The 17147-nt window shown below is 45.4% G+C and overlaps 1 protein-coding gene across 1 annotated transcript; it reads left to right on the plus strand.

Annotated features, from left to right (window-relative positions):
* Positions 1–1444: 1444 nt before the first annotated feature.
* TEX101 (testis expressed 101) lies at positions 1445–16756 on the plus strand. The gene is made up of 6 exons (XM_084860815.1): positions 1445–1769; positions 14284–14383; positions 14518–14658; positions 14803–14985; positions 16104–16232; positions 16393–16756. Exons 2-6 carry the CDS (start codon positions 14323–14325, stop codon positions 16602–16604), a joined length of 726 nt encoding a protein of 241 aa, XP_084716941.1. The 5' UTR covers positions 1445–1769; positions 14284–14322; the 3' UTR covers positions 16605–16756.
* Positions 16757–17147: the final 391 nt, after the last annotated feature.

Genomic DNA, 17147 nt, shown 5'->3' on the forward strand with positions numbered 1-17147 from the left:
GAAACAATGCAGTTGTTCTTGACTGCACATCATTCTTCCTCTTACCTAATTCATTTGATTCCCTGGCCCATTAGACTTCCTCCTAATCACTCCTGGAATCAACATTTCCTACTCCATCCTCAGTCCAGGCAGCATCTCCTCCAAGAAATATAAAGAATGTCTTGTTCATCTTTGCATCCCAAAAGCTATGCACGTAGCAGGTCCTCAGTAAATGATTTTTTATTAGTAAACTGAAACAGGGTTGTTTTTTTGGGGTTTTTTTGCTTTGTTTTATGTTTTTTATTTAAATTCTTTATTGTTTAGGTATTACATGTTTCCTTTTCCCTCCATTGACCTCTCCCTGGCCACTCCCACCCCCCAGCACATTTCCTCACCCCCCTACTGTCTGTGTCCATTAGTTATGCTTATATGCATGCATACAAGTCCTTTGGTTGATCTCTTATCCATCCCACCCCCCCTTCATCCTTCCTTGCCTTCCCTGTGAGGTTTGATGCTCTGTTTAATGATTCTGTCTCTGGATCTATTTTTGTTCATTAGTTTATATTGTTTATTATATTCCACAAATGAGTGAGATCATGTGATATTTAGCTTTCTCTGACTGGCTTATTTCAGTTAGCATAATACTCTCCAAGTCCATCCGTCTGTTCCGAATGGTAAGGATTCTTTCTTTTTACAGCAGCATAATATTCCATTGTGTAGATGTACCACAGGTTTTTAATCCACTCATCTGCTGATGGGCACTTAGACTGTTTCTAAATTTTAGCTATTGTAAATTGTGCTGCTATGAACATGGGAGTGCATATAGCCTTTCTGATTGGTGTGAAATAGTTTTTAATGTTGGATCTTTCTGAAATGACAAATTAGCAAGTGGGTTCTTAGGATTAAACTCAGTAAATCTGATTCATTCTGCTTCTAAAATTTTTTGTTCAGCTTCTACAAATATGTTAAAAGCTCTAGTGGATCCTGGCTGGTGTTGCTCAGTGGTTGAACATTGACTTATGAACTTGGGAAGTCGCAGTTTGACTCCCGATCAGGGCACATGCCCAGGTTGTGGACTTGATTCCCAATGTGGGGTGTGCAGAAGGCAGCCAACTCATAATTCTCATCATTGATGTTTCTATCTCTCCCTCTCCCTCCCTCTCTGAAATCAATCAATATATATATATATATATATATATATATATATATATATATATATATATAAATCTTGAGTGATAATTTATTTTCTGTGGCAAGGTGGGTTTTGATTACAATACACCTCTATGGTTGTAATTTAATTTTTATTTGCCCATTTTACTGAAGTATTAGAAAAGAAAATTTCCCACAATGTCACTTTCTCCTCTCACCTCTAGCATTTTCTTTCCTGTGCATTTCTCATTAGTGTATCCAATGCTTATTTAGTTGCATAGTTGCAATCACAGGAAAAAAAATTTCATCCAAATTTATTTTCTCAAAGTTATAGTATAGCTTTTGTATTATTCCACATAGCTAAACACCTAATACAATTCTTTCATGCAGGATGCATCATAATTAACCATATGTTTCACTTTTGGAAGCACTATGTTCTCCATTCCTCGTATATCATTCTCTATAGGATTTATGCCTTGTTTTTATTGGATTTGGGACTCTTTGAAAACTTTTGATGAATGTCCAATATAGGCTTCAATATGTTTTTTAATTCTTTAATTGCATTCCCGAGTGGTCTGGAGGTCCAGAGGCCTGGCTCGAGGGCTGCGCTGAATCTGAGGATTGTGCCATATGGAAGGAAGGTAACTCCAAATTGCTAGCCCTCTGGCTCCAGTCAGGATGGCTCCATCCTCTCTGAGTGTCTCTCTTGAACAATCTTCCACCATATTTCCTGCTAAGTGCTCTTGGAATGCATGGAGGCCAGGACTAGGCCACTGGGAGGGACGGAGGTCAAATATCAGGTATGAGGTCATGGAGCTGCACGGAGTCTGTGGGTGGTTCAGTGTGTGCCTGTCAGAGGTTTAGCTGTGTGTTCGGTTGAGTATGTACACTTTTCAGACTTTAGATCACCTTACACATTTGTGTGATATGTCTGTATTATAAGGACCTGTGTCTTTGGGTATGTGTGTTTCTGTGAGCGTGTCTGTGGGAGCATAAGCGTTTCTGTGTGTGACTCTGAATGTTTCTAGGTTTGGATATGTCTTTTTGAGTGTGTATGTGTGGGGTGAGGTATATGTCCACACACATGTATATCTCTGTGTATGTGCGTGTGTGTTTGTGTGTATCTCAGGGTAAATGTGAACAATTCTATCTGTGCGCCCATAAAGATCTGAGGAAAAACCACAACACACAGCATAATTATTCTGGACCTCAAATATGGCAAGGTGGTCTTTTGCCCACATAAGACCCCTTAGAAGCCAGTTAAGGTTCAGTTGGTTGGAGCATCATCCAATACACCAAAAAGTGGCAGGTTCCATTCCCGGCCATGGCACATACCAGGTGGCAGGTTTGATCCCCAGTTAGGGCTCTTGAAGAAAACAACCAATTGAGATATTCTCTCTCTCTCTCTCTCTCTCTCTCTCTCTCTCTCTCTCTCTCTCTCTATCTCCCCCAACCCCCCTCAAAATCAATGGAAACATTTCCTTGAGTGAGGATTAACAACAAACAAAAAACATAGCAAGACAGTATCCAGGGAGAGAGAAGAGTTAGGGAGAAAAACCCTCAGACTGAAGACAGGGGCCAGTCTCTAGAGCTCCCTAATGGACCTGCGGTGGCCAGATCATGCACATTTGTTCAGGGACTGTGGTTGTTTTAACATTGAAAATTCAGTGTCCCCTCGGGGGGGGGGGGGCAATGGTAAAATATGTACACAGATAATAATTTAATAAAAAAAATAAAAATGATTTTTAAAAAAAAAGCAAAGAAATTGAACAGGCATTTTCCCAAAGATACGCAAATGGCCAAAAAGCACATGAGAAATTCAACATCATTGGTCATTAGGAAAGGCTCAACACAGCCAAGATGAGTTACTACCTTCGCACCCACGTGGATTGGTCTGTGGACTGAAGGGTCCCAGGTTCAATTCCGATCAAGGGCATGTACATTAATTGCGGGCACATCCCTGATAGGGGGTGTACAGGAAGCAGCTGGTCGATGTTTCTCTCTCATCGATGTTTCTAACTCTCTATCCCTCTCCCTTCCCCTCTGTAAAAAATCAATAAAATATATATATATATATATATATATATATATATATATATATATATATATATATATATATATATTAAATCTGAAAAGAAAAAAAAAGAAAAGAAAAATCCAGTGTCCCCAAAATCCCCACAGCCTTGGGCACCCAAACCCAAGCCAGGTAGCAAACTAGGGATTTTTGAGGGGCAGCTGCCTCATGCCCAGAAAGTGACCTCAGCCCCCTGAGTGCACCTTGTGGGAGCCAGGGATCAGGGATGGGGAAACCTGGGGATTTGGCTCACCAACCTCAGACTGGCCAAGGCTGCATTTTCGTGCTGCTTTTGGCCTGTCCCACCTTCCCTAGCACCAAGTGCCCAGGATGGGGCTTTCAGAGGAGGTTCATGCTGTTAACAGCTTTGATCACCTCACATTTGGTATCTGGAGCTCCTCCAGCCCACAAAACCAGGGACTGAGAACATGGGTGGAGACTCATCAACAGTCATTTGTGCTTATTCACTGCTTCTAGTGATAGACGTGAAGAGAGGTCCTGGCCCCATGCACTCTGAGGTTTTGTGATTCCAGTGCCAGAGGAGGTGGGTAATCAGCCTTTTGTGATAAAGGGTACAGAGAAGGAAAAGCAGGACTTCCCACCCCCAAAGGCAACACAAGTGCCAAGGCCAGTGCCCAATTGTGTCTGTTAGCTCTGAAAGGGGGAGTTTATAAGGCAGGCAGGCAAAGGACCTGACCCAGGTGACAATATAGGAAGGTAAGGACAGTGGGAGCCAGATGAGCTGACTGGAGCCTGGCCCAGCATCTCTGAGGTAGCAGCCTGCTTTAGGGGAGCTGTAGGTGTGACCTCAGAAACCTAAGTCAGAGACTTCTGAGGTCAAGATTGTGTAGGGAGAGCATGGTAATGCCACCCCTAGAGTTCCCAGGTCCCTGCTTTCCCTCCCCATTTCTGCAAACCCTCCAGCTCCTCACAGCAGGGTTTCACCTCTATTCCTGCTCCCCCTTCCCTGACAACCTTTGCTCTGTTAAAGAGACCCCTGTTGCTGTCTCCTGGGAAGACTCAGATGTCCCACTCATGAAGTATTGAGAGAGCAGGTGCTCACTGGTGGGTGCAACAGGCCCCTGGGAAAGTTTGCAGGAGGACCAAGAGAGAGAGATGGTGGGAAGTGGTGAGTGGAGGCCATAGATGGGCCAGAAGGCAGACTCAGAGCAATGAAAGAGTAAAGAACAGAGAGAGAGTTAGGTAGACAGGGCAGAAGGAAAGAAGAGGGGACCCACAGGGCAGGGGGGGGGGTGGATAACCATAAGGCTGGGGATGTGAATCCTGGGAAGGGCTTAAGGAGGAGTGGGAGAGGCAGGTGAGGCTGACCTTGCACCAGGAAGGGGCACTGGCACTCCACACTCACCCTTTTCAGTGGCTACCTTTGTCCTGATGGAGCTTTTTCCACTGGCTCAGTGGCCCAGGTGTGGAGAGGAGGCAGAGCAGGAACTGATCCTGGAACAGAGCAATGTGGGAATGTGGGGGTTGGGGCACCACTCCCAGATGCAGAGGGAGGCCTGGAGGGCCAGGAGAGCTTTCAGAGCCTGAGACACTCTGTGCCTGAGGAGGTGGATGCCTAAGAGCAGGAAACTGAGTAGCAGGAGGGCACACTGAGAGGAGAGTGCGAAATCAAAGTACAGGTTAGAGTAGCAGTCACAGTGGGGCCTGTGAGTCAGGCAGCATGGTCTGTGAGGCTGCTCAGCTTCTGAACAACTGAGCCGACTTGGGCAGGTGATTTAATCCCTTAGCGGCTCCATTTCTTAGCCCACCTTACTGCAGTGATCCTGGTGTCATCTGCCCTCAGGCAGTCTTTCGGGAGCTTGTCTGTGGACAGGCTCCACATAGAGGGCAATGGGGAGCATGTTTTGAAAATCGTCCTCCCACCCTCCTCCTGTTTTTTGTGGCTTTTGGCATCACAACAGCAGCTGTTAGCCAGGCTGAACCTTGATTCCCTTTGTGGTTACTGACTGCCCAGGTCTGGCCACCCTTGAACTCTTGCCGGCTCCATCAGTGGCAATGTCCATGGTCTGCAGGGTATACTTGGCTGTGTATGCCTATGCTTCACCCACATAGGCACTTAGCTTTGAAGGCATGAAAGGATGGATTGCAAGATTTGACTGGCCAGAACAGGAATGGTTATTTTGTATAAGAATAATTCCATTTGTCCTAACTGGTTTGGCTCAGTGGATAGAGCATCAGCCTGTGGACTGAAGGGTCCCAGGTTCTATTCTGGTCAAGGGCATGTACCTTGCTTGGGGACACACCCCCAGTAGGGGTTGTGCAGTAGGCAGTTGATCAATGTTTCTCTCTCACCGATGTTTCTAAATCTCTATCTCTCTCCCTTTTCTTACTATAAAAAATCAATAAAATATATTTCCATTTTTTATTAAGGTATTATATGTGTACATATCTTACCATTCCCCCCCTCTCCCATATATGTCCTCATCCCCCAGAATTTTGTATCCATTGGTTATGCTTATATGCATGCACCCAAGTCTTTCAGTTATCTCTTATCTTCCCCACCTCTCCCTAACCTTCCTGCTCTAATTTGACATTCTGTTTGATGCTTTACTATCTCTGTATCTATCTTTTTGTTCAACAGTTTATAATTTTCTTTATTATCCATAAATGAGTGAGATCATGTTGTATTTTTCTTTCATTGACTGGCTTATTTCACTTAGCATGATGTTCTCCAATTCCATACTGGTTGCTGCAAATTGTAAGAATTCCTTCTTTTTTATGGCAGCATAGTATTCCATTGTGTAGCTGTACCATAGTTTTCTGATCCAGACATCTGATGATAGGCACCTAGGCTGTTTCCAAATCTTAGCTATTGTAAATTGTGCTGCTTTTAACATAGGGGTGCATATATCCTTTCTTATTGGTGTGTCCAGTTTCTTAGGATATACTCCTAGGAGTGGGATTACTGGATCAAATGGGGGTTCCATTTTCAGGTAATTCCATACTGTTCTTCACAGTGGTTTCACCAGTCTGCATTCCCACCAGCAATGCACCAGTGTTCCTTTTTCTCTGCATCCTCGCCAACACTTGTCGTTTATTGATTTGTTGATGTTAGCCATTCTGGCCAGTGTGAGATGGTACCACATTGTCATTTTGATTTGCATCTCTCAGATAATTAGTAACTTTGAGCATGTTTTCATATACCTCTTGGCCTTCCTCCGTATTCTTTTATAAAGATTCTATTTAGTTCCATTGCCCATTTCTTTATTGGATCATTTATCTTCCTTTTAAAATATATATTTTTTAAAGAATAATTTCATTTGCTTTTGCTGAGTAGCCTCCAACCCAGCACTGGTGCCAAAATAGAACCTCTATCAACTTGGTGTACATCACTGGCTCCTACCTGATGACTCATTAAGAACCTGCCTTACACAACTCGCATACCACCAGAGGCTGTTTCAGTGGCTGAGCCTAATAGGCAGCTAGCATCTGGAGGCAAATCTCAGGGTTCCTTGAGCCTTTTGCTGACCTGCCCCAAGCTTGGTACTGGTGGAAACCTGCTTAATACATAGCTCAGCCCTTCCCATGCACACCCAGGCCCAGCAGAAGCAGCCACCAACCACAGATCACTTTGTAGCTCCTAACAGGGAGCCCAGGGCCAGTCATAAGCAGTGTCTGATATTGACCCACAGTGAAGTTTTTTCCCAAGAGGCCCCAGAACCAACACACCTGGTGACTGGCTTTAAATCACATCAGAGCATGATCCTATTAGCTCCACAGATGGCACATCCAAAGAGATATCTCAGCAGGCACCCAAACCCTGCTGGAGCAAATTCAGCTTCATGAGGTGAGCCCCCACAATGCAGCTCCTATTTTGTGGTCAAGGTCCATCCTCACAGTCAGCCTGAGGGCCAATCCCACCCATAGATGTGCCAACAGCAATCAAGACTAATTTAAATTTTTAATTTAAAAACAGGCCCTGGGGTCAGGGGAGTGGGCCCCGGGGTGGGGGGAGTGGGCTGGAGGGGTGGGGGGAGCAAGTCCCTGCGGGGGGGGGGGGGGGAAACAGGGGGCCCCAAATTTAAAAACAGGATAAATACCCAGAAAAAGATCTGAAGAGATGAAGGCAAGCAAGCTACCAGATTCAGAGTTGAAAACAATAATAGATAATAAAGATGCTCAAGGAACCAAGTGAGAACTTCAACAAAGAGATAGAAAACATAAAAATTAAAAAAATTAAAAAATAAAAAAAGACATAAAAAAGAAAAATGGCTGCTGAAAAGAAAAAAGTGCTGTTGGGCACTTTGTCCCAGGGCCAGACTGAAAATACAACTAAATTGGAGAACATTCACCTGGAATGTTGCACTGTGATCCAGCTTGGGGGGGGGGGGGGGGGAGTGACTTATAACAAGGAAGAACAGAAGACACCTGGAGACTGGTAGGAAGAGCAAGATCAAGAGACGGGGGTTGCCCAGAGAAGACGGACTTGAGCTACCAGAACTGTTTTAGGAGCACACACATACCCAAAGCAGCCTGACTGGCGGGGCCTCCGGACCTGTGGTGGCACAACCTGCAGCACTATATCATCCAAGAAGCTACAAACTGTAGCAAGACTGCTGGCCGCAGCCGAGTCTAGACCCGGCAGACCAGAGCCAGTGGGAAGAGAGCCACAGTTTCAATTGCCTTTTTTTTTTTTTTTTTTATCTCTAAACTCAAACCACAGGAGTTTTCATTTGCAACTACACACCCAAGGAATTGGCATAGGGAAGGAGATATGAACTTGGGGTTCCTGAGGAGAGGCAGGGATGGGAAACAGGACAGGGAGACTTTGGAAAAGTGGTAGCCAGGAGTCCTGCATTGGGTAGTTCATATGCTTCCAAACCAAAACTGCCATTTTCCCTGGGAGGAGATCTCTTCCCAATAGCCTCACACCTGCATTTTGAGCTTTACTGAGGAAACAAAGGCAGAGGCCAAGCTTACAGGTCAAATAGTCTCAAGGAGCCAAAACCGGTTTTGGCTCAGTGGCTAGAGCTTCGGTCTGCGGACTGAAAGGTCCCAGGTTCGATTCCGGTCAAGGGCATGCACATTGATTGCGGGCACATCCGCGGTGGGGGGTGTGCAGGAGGCAGCTGGTCGATGATTCTCTCTCATCGATGTTTCTAGCTCTCTATCCCTCTCCCTTCCTCTCTGTAAAAAATCAATAAAATATATTTTTTAAATAGTCTCAAGTAGCCCTCAGTGATCAGAGTGGAGGGGCCATAATAAATTGCCTCATTATTCTAGGAATGCAAATTGGTGCAGCCACTGTGGAAAACTGTATGAAGGATTCTCAAAAAATAAAAAATAAAAATGGAACAGGCTTACTGACCCAGCGATTCTACTTCTAGTTATATATTTGAAGACATCCAAAATACTAATTTGAAGAAAATATGCATTAGTTACAATTGCCAAAATATTGAAACAATCTAAGTGCCCATCTATAGACAAATGGATAAGAAAACAGTGGTATATACTATATACAATGGAATATTACTAGGCCATCAAAAGAATGAAATTTTATTATTTGAGACAGCATGGATGGACCTAGAAGGTATTATGCTGAATGAAACTAAATCAGAGAAAGACAAATACCAAAACAAAACAGAAACAGACTCATGGATACAGAGATCAGACTTATGACTGGGGGGCTGGGTGAAAAGATGAAAGGACTAAGAAGTACAAAATAGTAGTTACAAAATAGTCACAGAGATGTATAAAGTACAGCATAGGGAATATAGTCAATAATATAATAATACCTATATATGGTGCCAAGTAGGTACTGGAAATATGGGAGGACCACTGTACAAAGTGTGTGACTGTCTAATCACTTTATTGTACACCTGAAATTATTACAAAATAATATTAATGTAAACTGTAACTGAAAAATAAAATTAGAATAGTTGTCTTTAATCTTGTCCAATGGCAGAGTGCAGAGTGCAAGCTGTTCCCAGTTATTTTTCCTATGTTTTTTTATTTATTTCAGAGAAAGGAAGGAAGAAGGAGAGAGAGAAACATCAATGATGAGAGAAAATCATGGATCAGCTGCCTCCTGCACACATCCCACCGGGAATCAAGCCGGAAACCCAGGCACATGCCCTAATCAGGAAGTTTATTCATGGTTCGACTATCAATCACTGAGCCATACTGGCCAGGCCCTAATTATTTTTCTGACAAATTTCTTCGAATACCTGGCAAGCAAACTTAACTTCTTGGGGATTTAAGGATTCATTGGGATGAGTTCCATCCCAGGTTTGTCTTATCTCCATTGATCTGATATCCACAACCCAGGCCTGTGTTCCTCTGATATTTCTTAATTCCTTCCCATGGAATGTGATAAGAGGTGACTGAGGAGGCTGCATATGACAGACTCACGAAGACTTCCCATGTCCCCAAACTTGGGACTCTTATCTCCAATGTGCCAGAGAAGCTCTAGCATTGGATCCAGATATTAACTGACTAACCAAGCAGACTAATAATGATAGTCCCAGTTGCTTGAGGCAACCTTAAAACCTATAACAACTCATGTGAAAAAAATTCAACCCCAGGAAGCCTTACTCTTGGTCCTCTTTGGTCTCACTCCCTTAGAATCTGAGTCAATCAAGGTACAGGAAGGAGTCAGAAACCACACACTAATTTTAACAGGCAAAGTTTAATATAAGAAATTATTCACTAGTAACAGGGAATGAGAGTTAACTTGTGGACTTGTTACTAAAAGTGTAAAGAGAACTCTAAAGAATAAGGAATATAAGGAGCAACCTCTCCCCACCTGGCTGGAAGATAAGCCCATCCTCTTGCAGTGTCCTCTAGCACCCTCTACTGGCAAAGCTGAGCATCGTGCCAGGTGGACTATAAAAAATATGACTGCAAGATCTAGCAGGGCAATGAAGAGTGGACTTGGAATTGAGAGGCAATAAATGGGTAACTGGCACAGAATCTATTCATACACATGCTCCAGGACTCCTGACAGTGCATATTGGCAAGGTCCTGTTGGGTCTCAGTGTGTGGCATGCTCATCCCAGGCAGGTCCTATGTTTCTCTGGACTATGTTGAAAACTCAATCTTGTTGCAGATCTGGAGGACAAACTTTTCCTCATGAAAGGACTGCCCCAGATTCCTCACTGGCAGACTTCTGTGCAAGGAGGGCCCAAATGGAAGTGGGACCATCAATGTGCGGGAGGTTTGGTCTGGTCAAGGTATCCATCCCATGTTTGAGGGTCACCAGTGCCTTCACCTTAGCACAGCCTGGCAGGGTTAAACACTTAACTGGTAATGCAACTCTGCAGTTGAGCTCTGGGCATGGTCCTCAGCCATACCTGACCTGGAGGAGAAAAGGGACACTCTGCCAAGGAAGCTCTCCAATTGCCCATTGCATTTCCATTTGGAAATTCTCATTTTTTAATTGCTCCCCAACTCTTCTCTGAGTTTGCTCTCTATGATCATCCAAAGAAAACAACTAACTCTATAATCAACATATTCACCATTGTTGCCATAGTAACAAAGTGCCACAGACACTTCAACACCCAATACCTTTCATTTATTTCACTGCTCACACCAGTGATCATTTGAACAATTGTGAAATTACCATAGGTTTTGTTTCACCTGTGCCAAATCTTCCCCATCAAGGTGCTTACCTCTGTGCTTCTCCTAAGTGATGGAACCCTAATCCCAGAATCCAGGTACCACTCCTTATCCTGATTATTGAATTGGTCAGGGTCCCAGCAGGAAAAGAGAGTAAAATAGAAGAAATCACAAAATGGCACAGGTATGCCCCTGGAGGGCTGTTTGGAACTCACTACTTCATCTGCAACCTAAGTCTCTCTAACAGGCTGTTATGAGTGGAATTATTTCCCCCTCTCCCCACCAAATTAACAAGTTGAATCCTTAACCCTCAGGACCTCAGAAAGTGACCTGTTTGGACATAGGATCTTTATAGGGGTAATCAAGTTAAAGATCATTATGGTGGATCCTAATCCAATATGACTGGTATGCTTACACAATGGGGAAATCTGGACACAGAGAGAGATACACACAAAAGGAAGATGGTGTGAAAACAAAAGTAGAAAAGACCTGGAACAGATCCTTCCTTCTCAGCCCTCAGAAGGAACCAACCCTGTAGACACCTTGATGTTAAGCTTCCAGTCTCCAGAACCTTGAAACAACACATTTTTGTTTAAGCCTCCTAGTTTGTGGTACTTAGTTACTACGGCCCCAAGAAACAAATACACCAGCCAAACCTCAGTTTAAGAGGACCTTCTTTATAGATGCTAGAAGCCAGCTGTGAAGCCAGGACTGAAGAGGTAGGGGAAGTGCTAGTCAGAGAGATGGGAATCAACGAGGGACTGGAAACAAGTGGCTGGGCAGCTCCCAGCCACCTTCTCTGGCCTCCATTTCCTCTTAATTCATTGGTCCTGCATTGGTGATTGTGGCCTAGATCTGAAACCTGACCCCATACCTGTGGTTACAGGAAAATCACATGCTATTATAGATCCGTGGAGGAGAGTGTTGAAGCCCTGAGTCCTGAAAAGAAGGAAAAGTAACTCAGACTCTTGGGTCTTCAGGATCAGGATCTTTCAGATCAGAAACATTTCTTAAAATTCATTATATTTGCTGCCCCTAATATTTATGTTAATAATAATATAATTATATTCTTAACTAGAGGCCCAATGCATGAAATTTTTGCAAGGGCCTTGGCCTCGGCACCCACCAGCCACCACCACCTCAGTCAAGGACTTCTGCCACCTCTGCTGTAGCCTCTGCCCACTGTGGCTTTGTCTGGAAGGAATGACTTCTGAAAGGATGCCTGGACTAATTAGCATATTACACTTTTATTATTATAGACTAGAGGCCTGGTGCACAAAATTTGTGCGTGGGTAGGGTCCCTAGGCCTGACTGGAGATCATGGCTGATCAGGTTCCCTGCCTCCTCCTTCCCTTGCTGCCACTGTGTGGTCTCTCCCCAGCCCCCCCAACCTCCCTGCCTCCTCCTTCCCTCGCTCCCTCAGCACGCTGCCACCACCACTGCCATCACCACCAACAACAACACTGGTTGCCCGCCATGTTTCCTGCTGCCCCCTGGTGGTCAGCGTACATCATAGCGAGCGAGTGAACTCCTGAGGGGACATTGCATATTCGCCTTTTATATAGAGAGATTATATAGAGAGATGTTAACTGTCCCCACTTGAAAGTTCTTAATATATTAAGAGGGAGGAGGGCACTGGGATAGGGACCTATAGGTCCCTGTACAATAAGAGGATGGGAGCCAGACATCAGGGACCAGGCATTTGAGGTGAATTTCTTGCTGTCTTTTCTCTAACTTTGCTCCTGAAGGTGGGATCAAAACCATAGTACCTATTGCTAAGTCTGATCCCTGTAAACAGGCACCAAATAAGGCAATCACTTCAATTTTTCTAATAACTGGCAACACTTCCAGAATATGCCATCCAGACACGCTCACTACTACCAGAGCTCACTACTCCTCCCTGAAACTGAAGGCACTGCCCCTGGCCTGGATGCTGGGGCAAGGCTGGCATTGGCCATGGCCCTTTGGTGAGATGCTTCATCCTTTCCTGCCTACTGTGACCCCAACCCATCTTATTCCCAAATCCCAGGACCTGAGGGCATCTGACACCCAATTATTTCCCAATCCCTCCATGAATCACATGCCCATGGAGGAGGGTGTTCTGAATGTTAAAACATCAAATAATTAAGGCTACAATATAATATAATTACAGCTCTTTTGTCTTGGGTTATTGTCTATTTAAAATAATTTTTGAGGGATCCTAAAAGAATATGATATTCTTCCTAGTCTAGCTAAATTGCTTTCTCTTAATATTTGTATTCACTGTCTTTAGAGTTTTATTAACCATTCCCAAGTTCTTAATATATGTTCACCTAAAATTAAGAGCTTTACTGCCATCATTCTTACAGCATTTTCTCTATTTAAAAAAAATAGTCATTTATACCGTAGAACTCACAGAAACAGTTCCAAGTCTGATAGTACAGAAAAGGCATCTTCACTCCATGTTACATCCTAAAAGCTTATGCAGAGCATGGCTGGAGAAGCTGAGCCGCCAGGGCCCCAAGAGAGAAAATATCCTCCGAGGCCCGCTACCCCGCCCCGCGCGGCATGCCTGGAGCTGCAAATACCCTGCACGCCACCTGCCGCCCCACCCACCCGCTGCGCGCGCAGCCGCTTAACCGCCACTCACCTTTTGGCGCATGCGCGCCTTTCAAGATGGCCCGGAATAGGCTTCTCCCGGGCTGTGTGGGGTTCCTCTAGGCTCATCCAATGAGCACATCAGGAGCTTTTGGGTTGACCAATGGGGCTTCGAGTGACCTGGGGGGGCTGGGGCGGGGCGAGTCTGGCCCCGCCTTCGGAGCCTAGGGGAGACCAGCAGAGAGGGCTGAGCTGGGCCAGAGGGCGTTCGGGGCCGTTCCTTTAGAACCGTTAGATTTCTGTGAAAATTCTCTGGAAGCAGGTGCAATTTAATCCTTTAAAGAGACGAGGGGGATGAGGACCGAGGTTCCTGGGTCCTGAGGAAAGAGATTCCTGGAGGAGGCCGCGGACTCCCGGGAGCGAGGGGGGTGGGCCTGGGCCCTGGACTCCCAGAGCTGAGAGAGAGAGAGAGAGAGAGAGAGAGAGAGAGAGAGAGAGAGAGAGAGAGAGAAGTCTGGGCCTGGGAGGACGGGCCCTGCAGGGGGAGAAGGCTGAACCCCAGCTCCCAGGAGGACAGAGCGGAGACCTCAGACTGCCGGGTTCTGATGGATCTGGGAGCTGGGGACTGGGGTCGCTGGGCCTTGAAACACCATGGGTTGGGGCTGGGCTCCTGAGCCTGAGGGAGGAGAGGCCCTTGATGGCTGAACGCCTTACCTTAGGAAATGGGTGGTTGGATCTCGGCCTTACAGCCGTGGACACTGAGGCCCAGCAAATGTGTTAACTGGCTCAGACCCACAAGCTGGACCCCGGCCGACTGGCTTAGGGGGTCAGCGTTTTATACACCTGAGGCCCGCGCTCCTGGGACCTAGATTTAACCTCCTTCTATGTGATTGAAAGGTTTTTCTCTCCTCCATCGAATCACACAGATCCTGGTCATTTCTTCTTAACCCTCGCTCACCGGAGCCATGAGGACCCATCACATCCAGGGTTTGCTGCTGCTCTTTCTCCTTGGAGCCTCCTCCACTCGTATGTATGGGGGTCGAGGGGCCCGAGCAGCTGGGTCACAGGAGGGTTTTTTTTGGGGGGGGAGGGGGGGATGTGTGATCTGGGGGCCCCACGGAGGCAGGCAAATCCTGACCTGTATCCTATTTCCACCCCAGTGGCGCAGCAAATGTACTGTCACAAGGGTATATCCATCAGTCTGGAAGAGAATCCAAGCACATTTAATTGGACCACGGAGAAAGTTGAGACTTGTGACAATGGGGCATTGTGCCAGGAATCACTGATGATGGTTAAATCGGGTAAGACGAGAAGGGTCCATGGAGCTGAGTGGGAGGAAGGATGGTGGTGTCCATGTCCGTGCCATTCTCCTCTCCGCGGGGCCAAGCATGAGGCCGCTGCCCTCCCCCCCCGCCCCCCTTCCTTCTGTTTCCTCTCATAACCAGGGGCCAAGACAGCACTTCTGGCCACAAAGGGCTGCAGCTCCGAAGGGATGCCAGCAGTAACCATCATCCAGCATGCCCCACCGCCCGGCATAATGGTGGTCTCCTACAGTAGCTACTGTGAGCACTCCTTCTGTGACAGCAGAGAGAACATACCTGAGCTATGGAACCCAGATATCATCCCAGGTACCCAGGGAGGGGAGAGAGAAACTCTGTAAACCTGGAAGGCATGGTAGGTCTTCCTCCTTCTTGTCCTTTTCTCCCCACCAGGTTAACATCATTTGTGTTTACATTCAGCGTTGTGTTACTTTCAGGGGTACTGCATAGTGGTTATGTGATTGTATATGCTCCACAGTATGCCCCTGGCATCTCTCGTACCCACCTGATGCCTCTTTTTGTGTTCGTACTTGGCTTAGGCCCAAGTGGGCCACACACAAAGGGACCTCAGACCTTTTGCTTGTCTGTCTTTTTCTAAATCGTTGCCTTGGGGGTCTCAACACTGCTCAGAAGAGAGGGTTATCAGGGAAGGCTGAGATATAAATTGGGTTTTGTGTTATTAAACAAGATATCAGTGGAGATCTCTGAACAAGGTGATGGGGTTAGCCTAACAATTATCGCCTCTCAACTGCCACCCGATCATAGCCTGCTTCCCCGTTTTGGCCTATCTTTTCAGCTCACTTCCTTCTCTTCCTCTCTTATTTATTGTGTTCTGGCTGAGGCTAGTATTCAAAATAGTTGACAATGGAGGTGGCACTGGCCAATCAAAATGGACACCATTATAAAAGCCAGTCCAGTCCTACCTGTGCCTAGCAGTTGAATATCAACACTGCAATTTCTTACAATTCCCCATATTCACCAAGTTGGCTCACAACTCCAGGCCTTTGTCCTTACTGTTTCCTTTGCTGCCAACAAACCTCCCATTTTCACAAAGCTAACCTCTATTCATCATCTCAACTCAGATATCTGCTCCATGAAAACAGCAAATTCTTTTAGGTAGTTGGGTCTTCCTTAATTTTTTGCTCTTATACCTAAGACATAGTGCCTACTGAGTTGAATTCAATTATTTACATGTCTTTCTCCTTATAGACAATGACCCTAGATGGAACTAAGCACAGAGTTTGAAAGTCACGTTGGATGGGGTTCTGACAGCCAAGAAAATCAGTTGGGAAAGAGTGGGGAGGTGGCAGTAATAGGCCTTGATTAGAGTGGTATCAACACAAAAGATTCAGGGAAGATGAGGTAGCAAGGAGAGAACTCCAAAAGCAAGACATACTCTAAAATTGTTTCTCTCTTTCCCCCTCCAGCTCCCAATATGTCAACAACCTTCCACTGTCCAACCTGTTTAGCTTTTGGGGCTTGTTTGAGTGCGCCTTCTCTTCCCTGTCCCATTGATACAACTCGATGCTATCAAGGAAAACTTCGGATTGTTGGAGGTAAAACTGAACATCTGATGGTTTCAGAGACTAGAAAACTAGACATCTGAGTGGATCACAAGAGGTTCTGACACTCAGGGATCCAGGAATGAGGAGGGACTGGATTCTCTCTGGTTTTCTAAAACATCTATGTGTCTCCCCATCCTTCCTTGTTCCATAGGAGACATCAACTCAACTTTAGAGGTCAAAGGCTGTACATCTGTACCTCGTTGTGGGCTGATGTCTGGGATATTTACAATTGGACCCATGTGGGTAAAGGAAATGTGTCCATACCAATCTCTCATTCAACCCCGAAAGGTTGGAAATGGGGCCACTACCTGGCTTCCCATTTCAGTTGGGATGTTTGGGCTATTGCTGCTGCTTTTGCTATAACTGCTTAACAGTGTTCCTGTGGAGACATCTGTCCTCTTTGGACTGGGAGCCTCCGACTGCTGGTCATGAGTTGATGAGCAGGTGGAGACTTGAAGAACAGAGAGTTCCTATGGATGTGTTTGACATTTCTAATAAATTTTCTGCTATGATTTATATGTGCTATCAGAGTCAAAGTGAATTTTAGTGCTGAAAGGGCTTTTTAAATTTATCTCCTCTAACCCACAACTTGGGCAGAAAGCGAATCACAGATCTGTAAAACTTGAGTTTCATACATTACATAGCTATGGACAGAGCTAAGACCAGAGCTTTGATATTTTGACCTAAGTCTGGATTTCCTTTCACTTTATAGGCTACCTTCTCTTTCGAGTTGAACAAAAGACTAGCATTGATCTCCTCCAGAGCACTCCCAGCCCTATCTTAATGCCAAAGTAGGCTGTTTGGGGTTCTAGTATTTTTCTGGGAGGTATGGCAGAATGAGAAAAATAAGACTACATTCTTCAATTATCATGGGCCCCATTTCCCTATGTCCTATCTGTTCCTTGC

This window comes from Pipistrellus hanaki (assembly GCF_964339955.1).
Source record: "Pipistrellus hanaki genome assembly, chromosome: 15".
Lineage (NCBI taxonomy): Eukaryota > Metazoa > Chordata > Mammalia > Chiroptera > Vespertilionidae > Pipistrellus > Pipistrellus hanaki.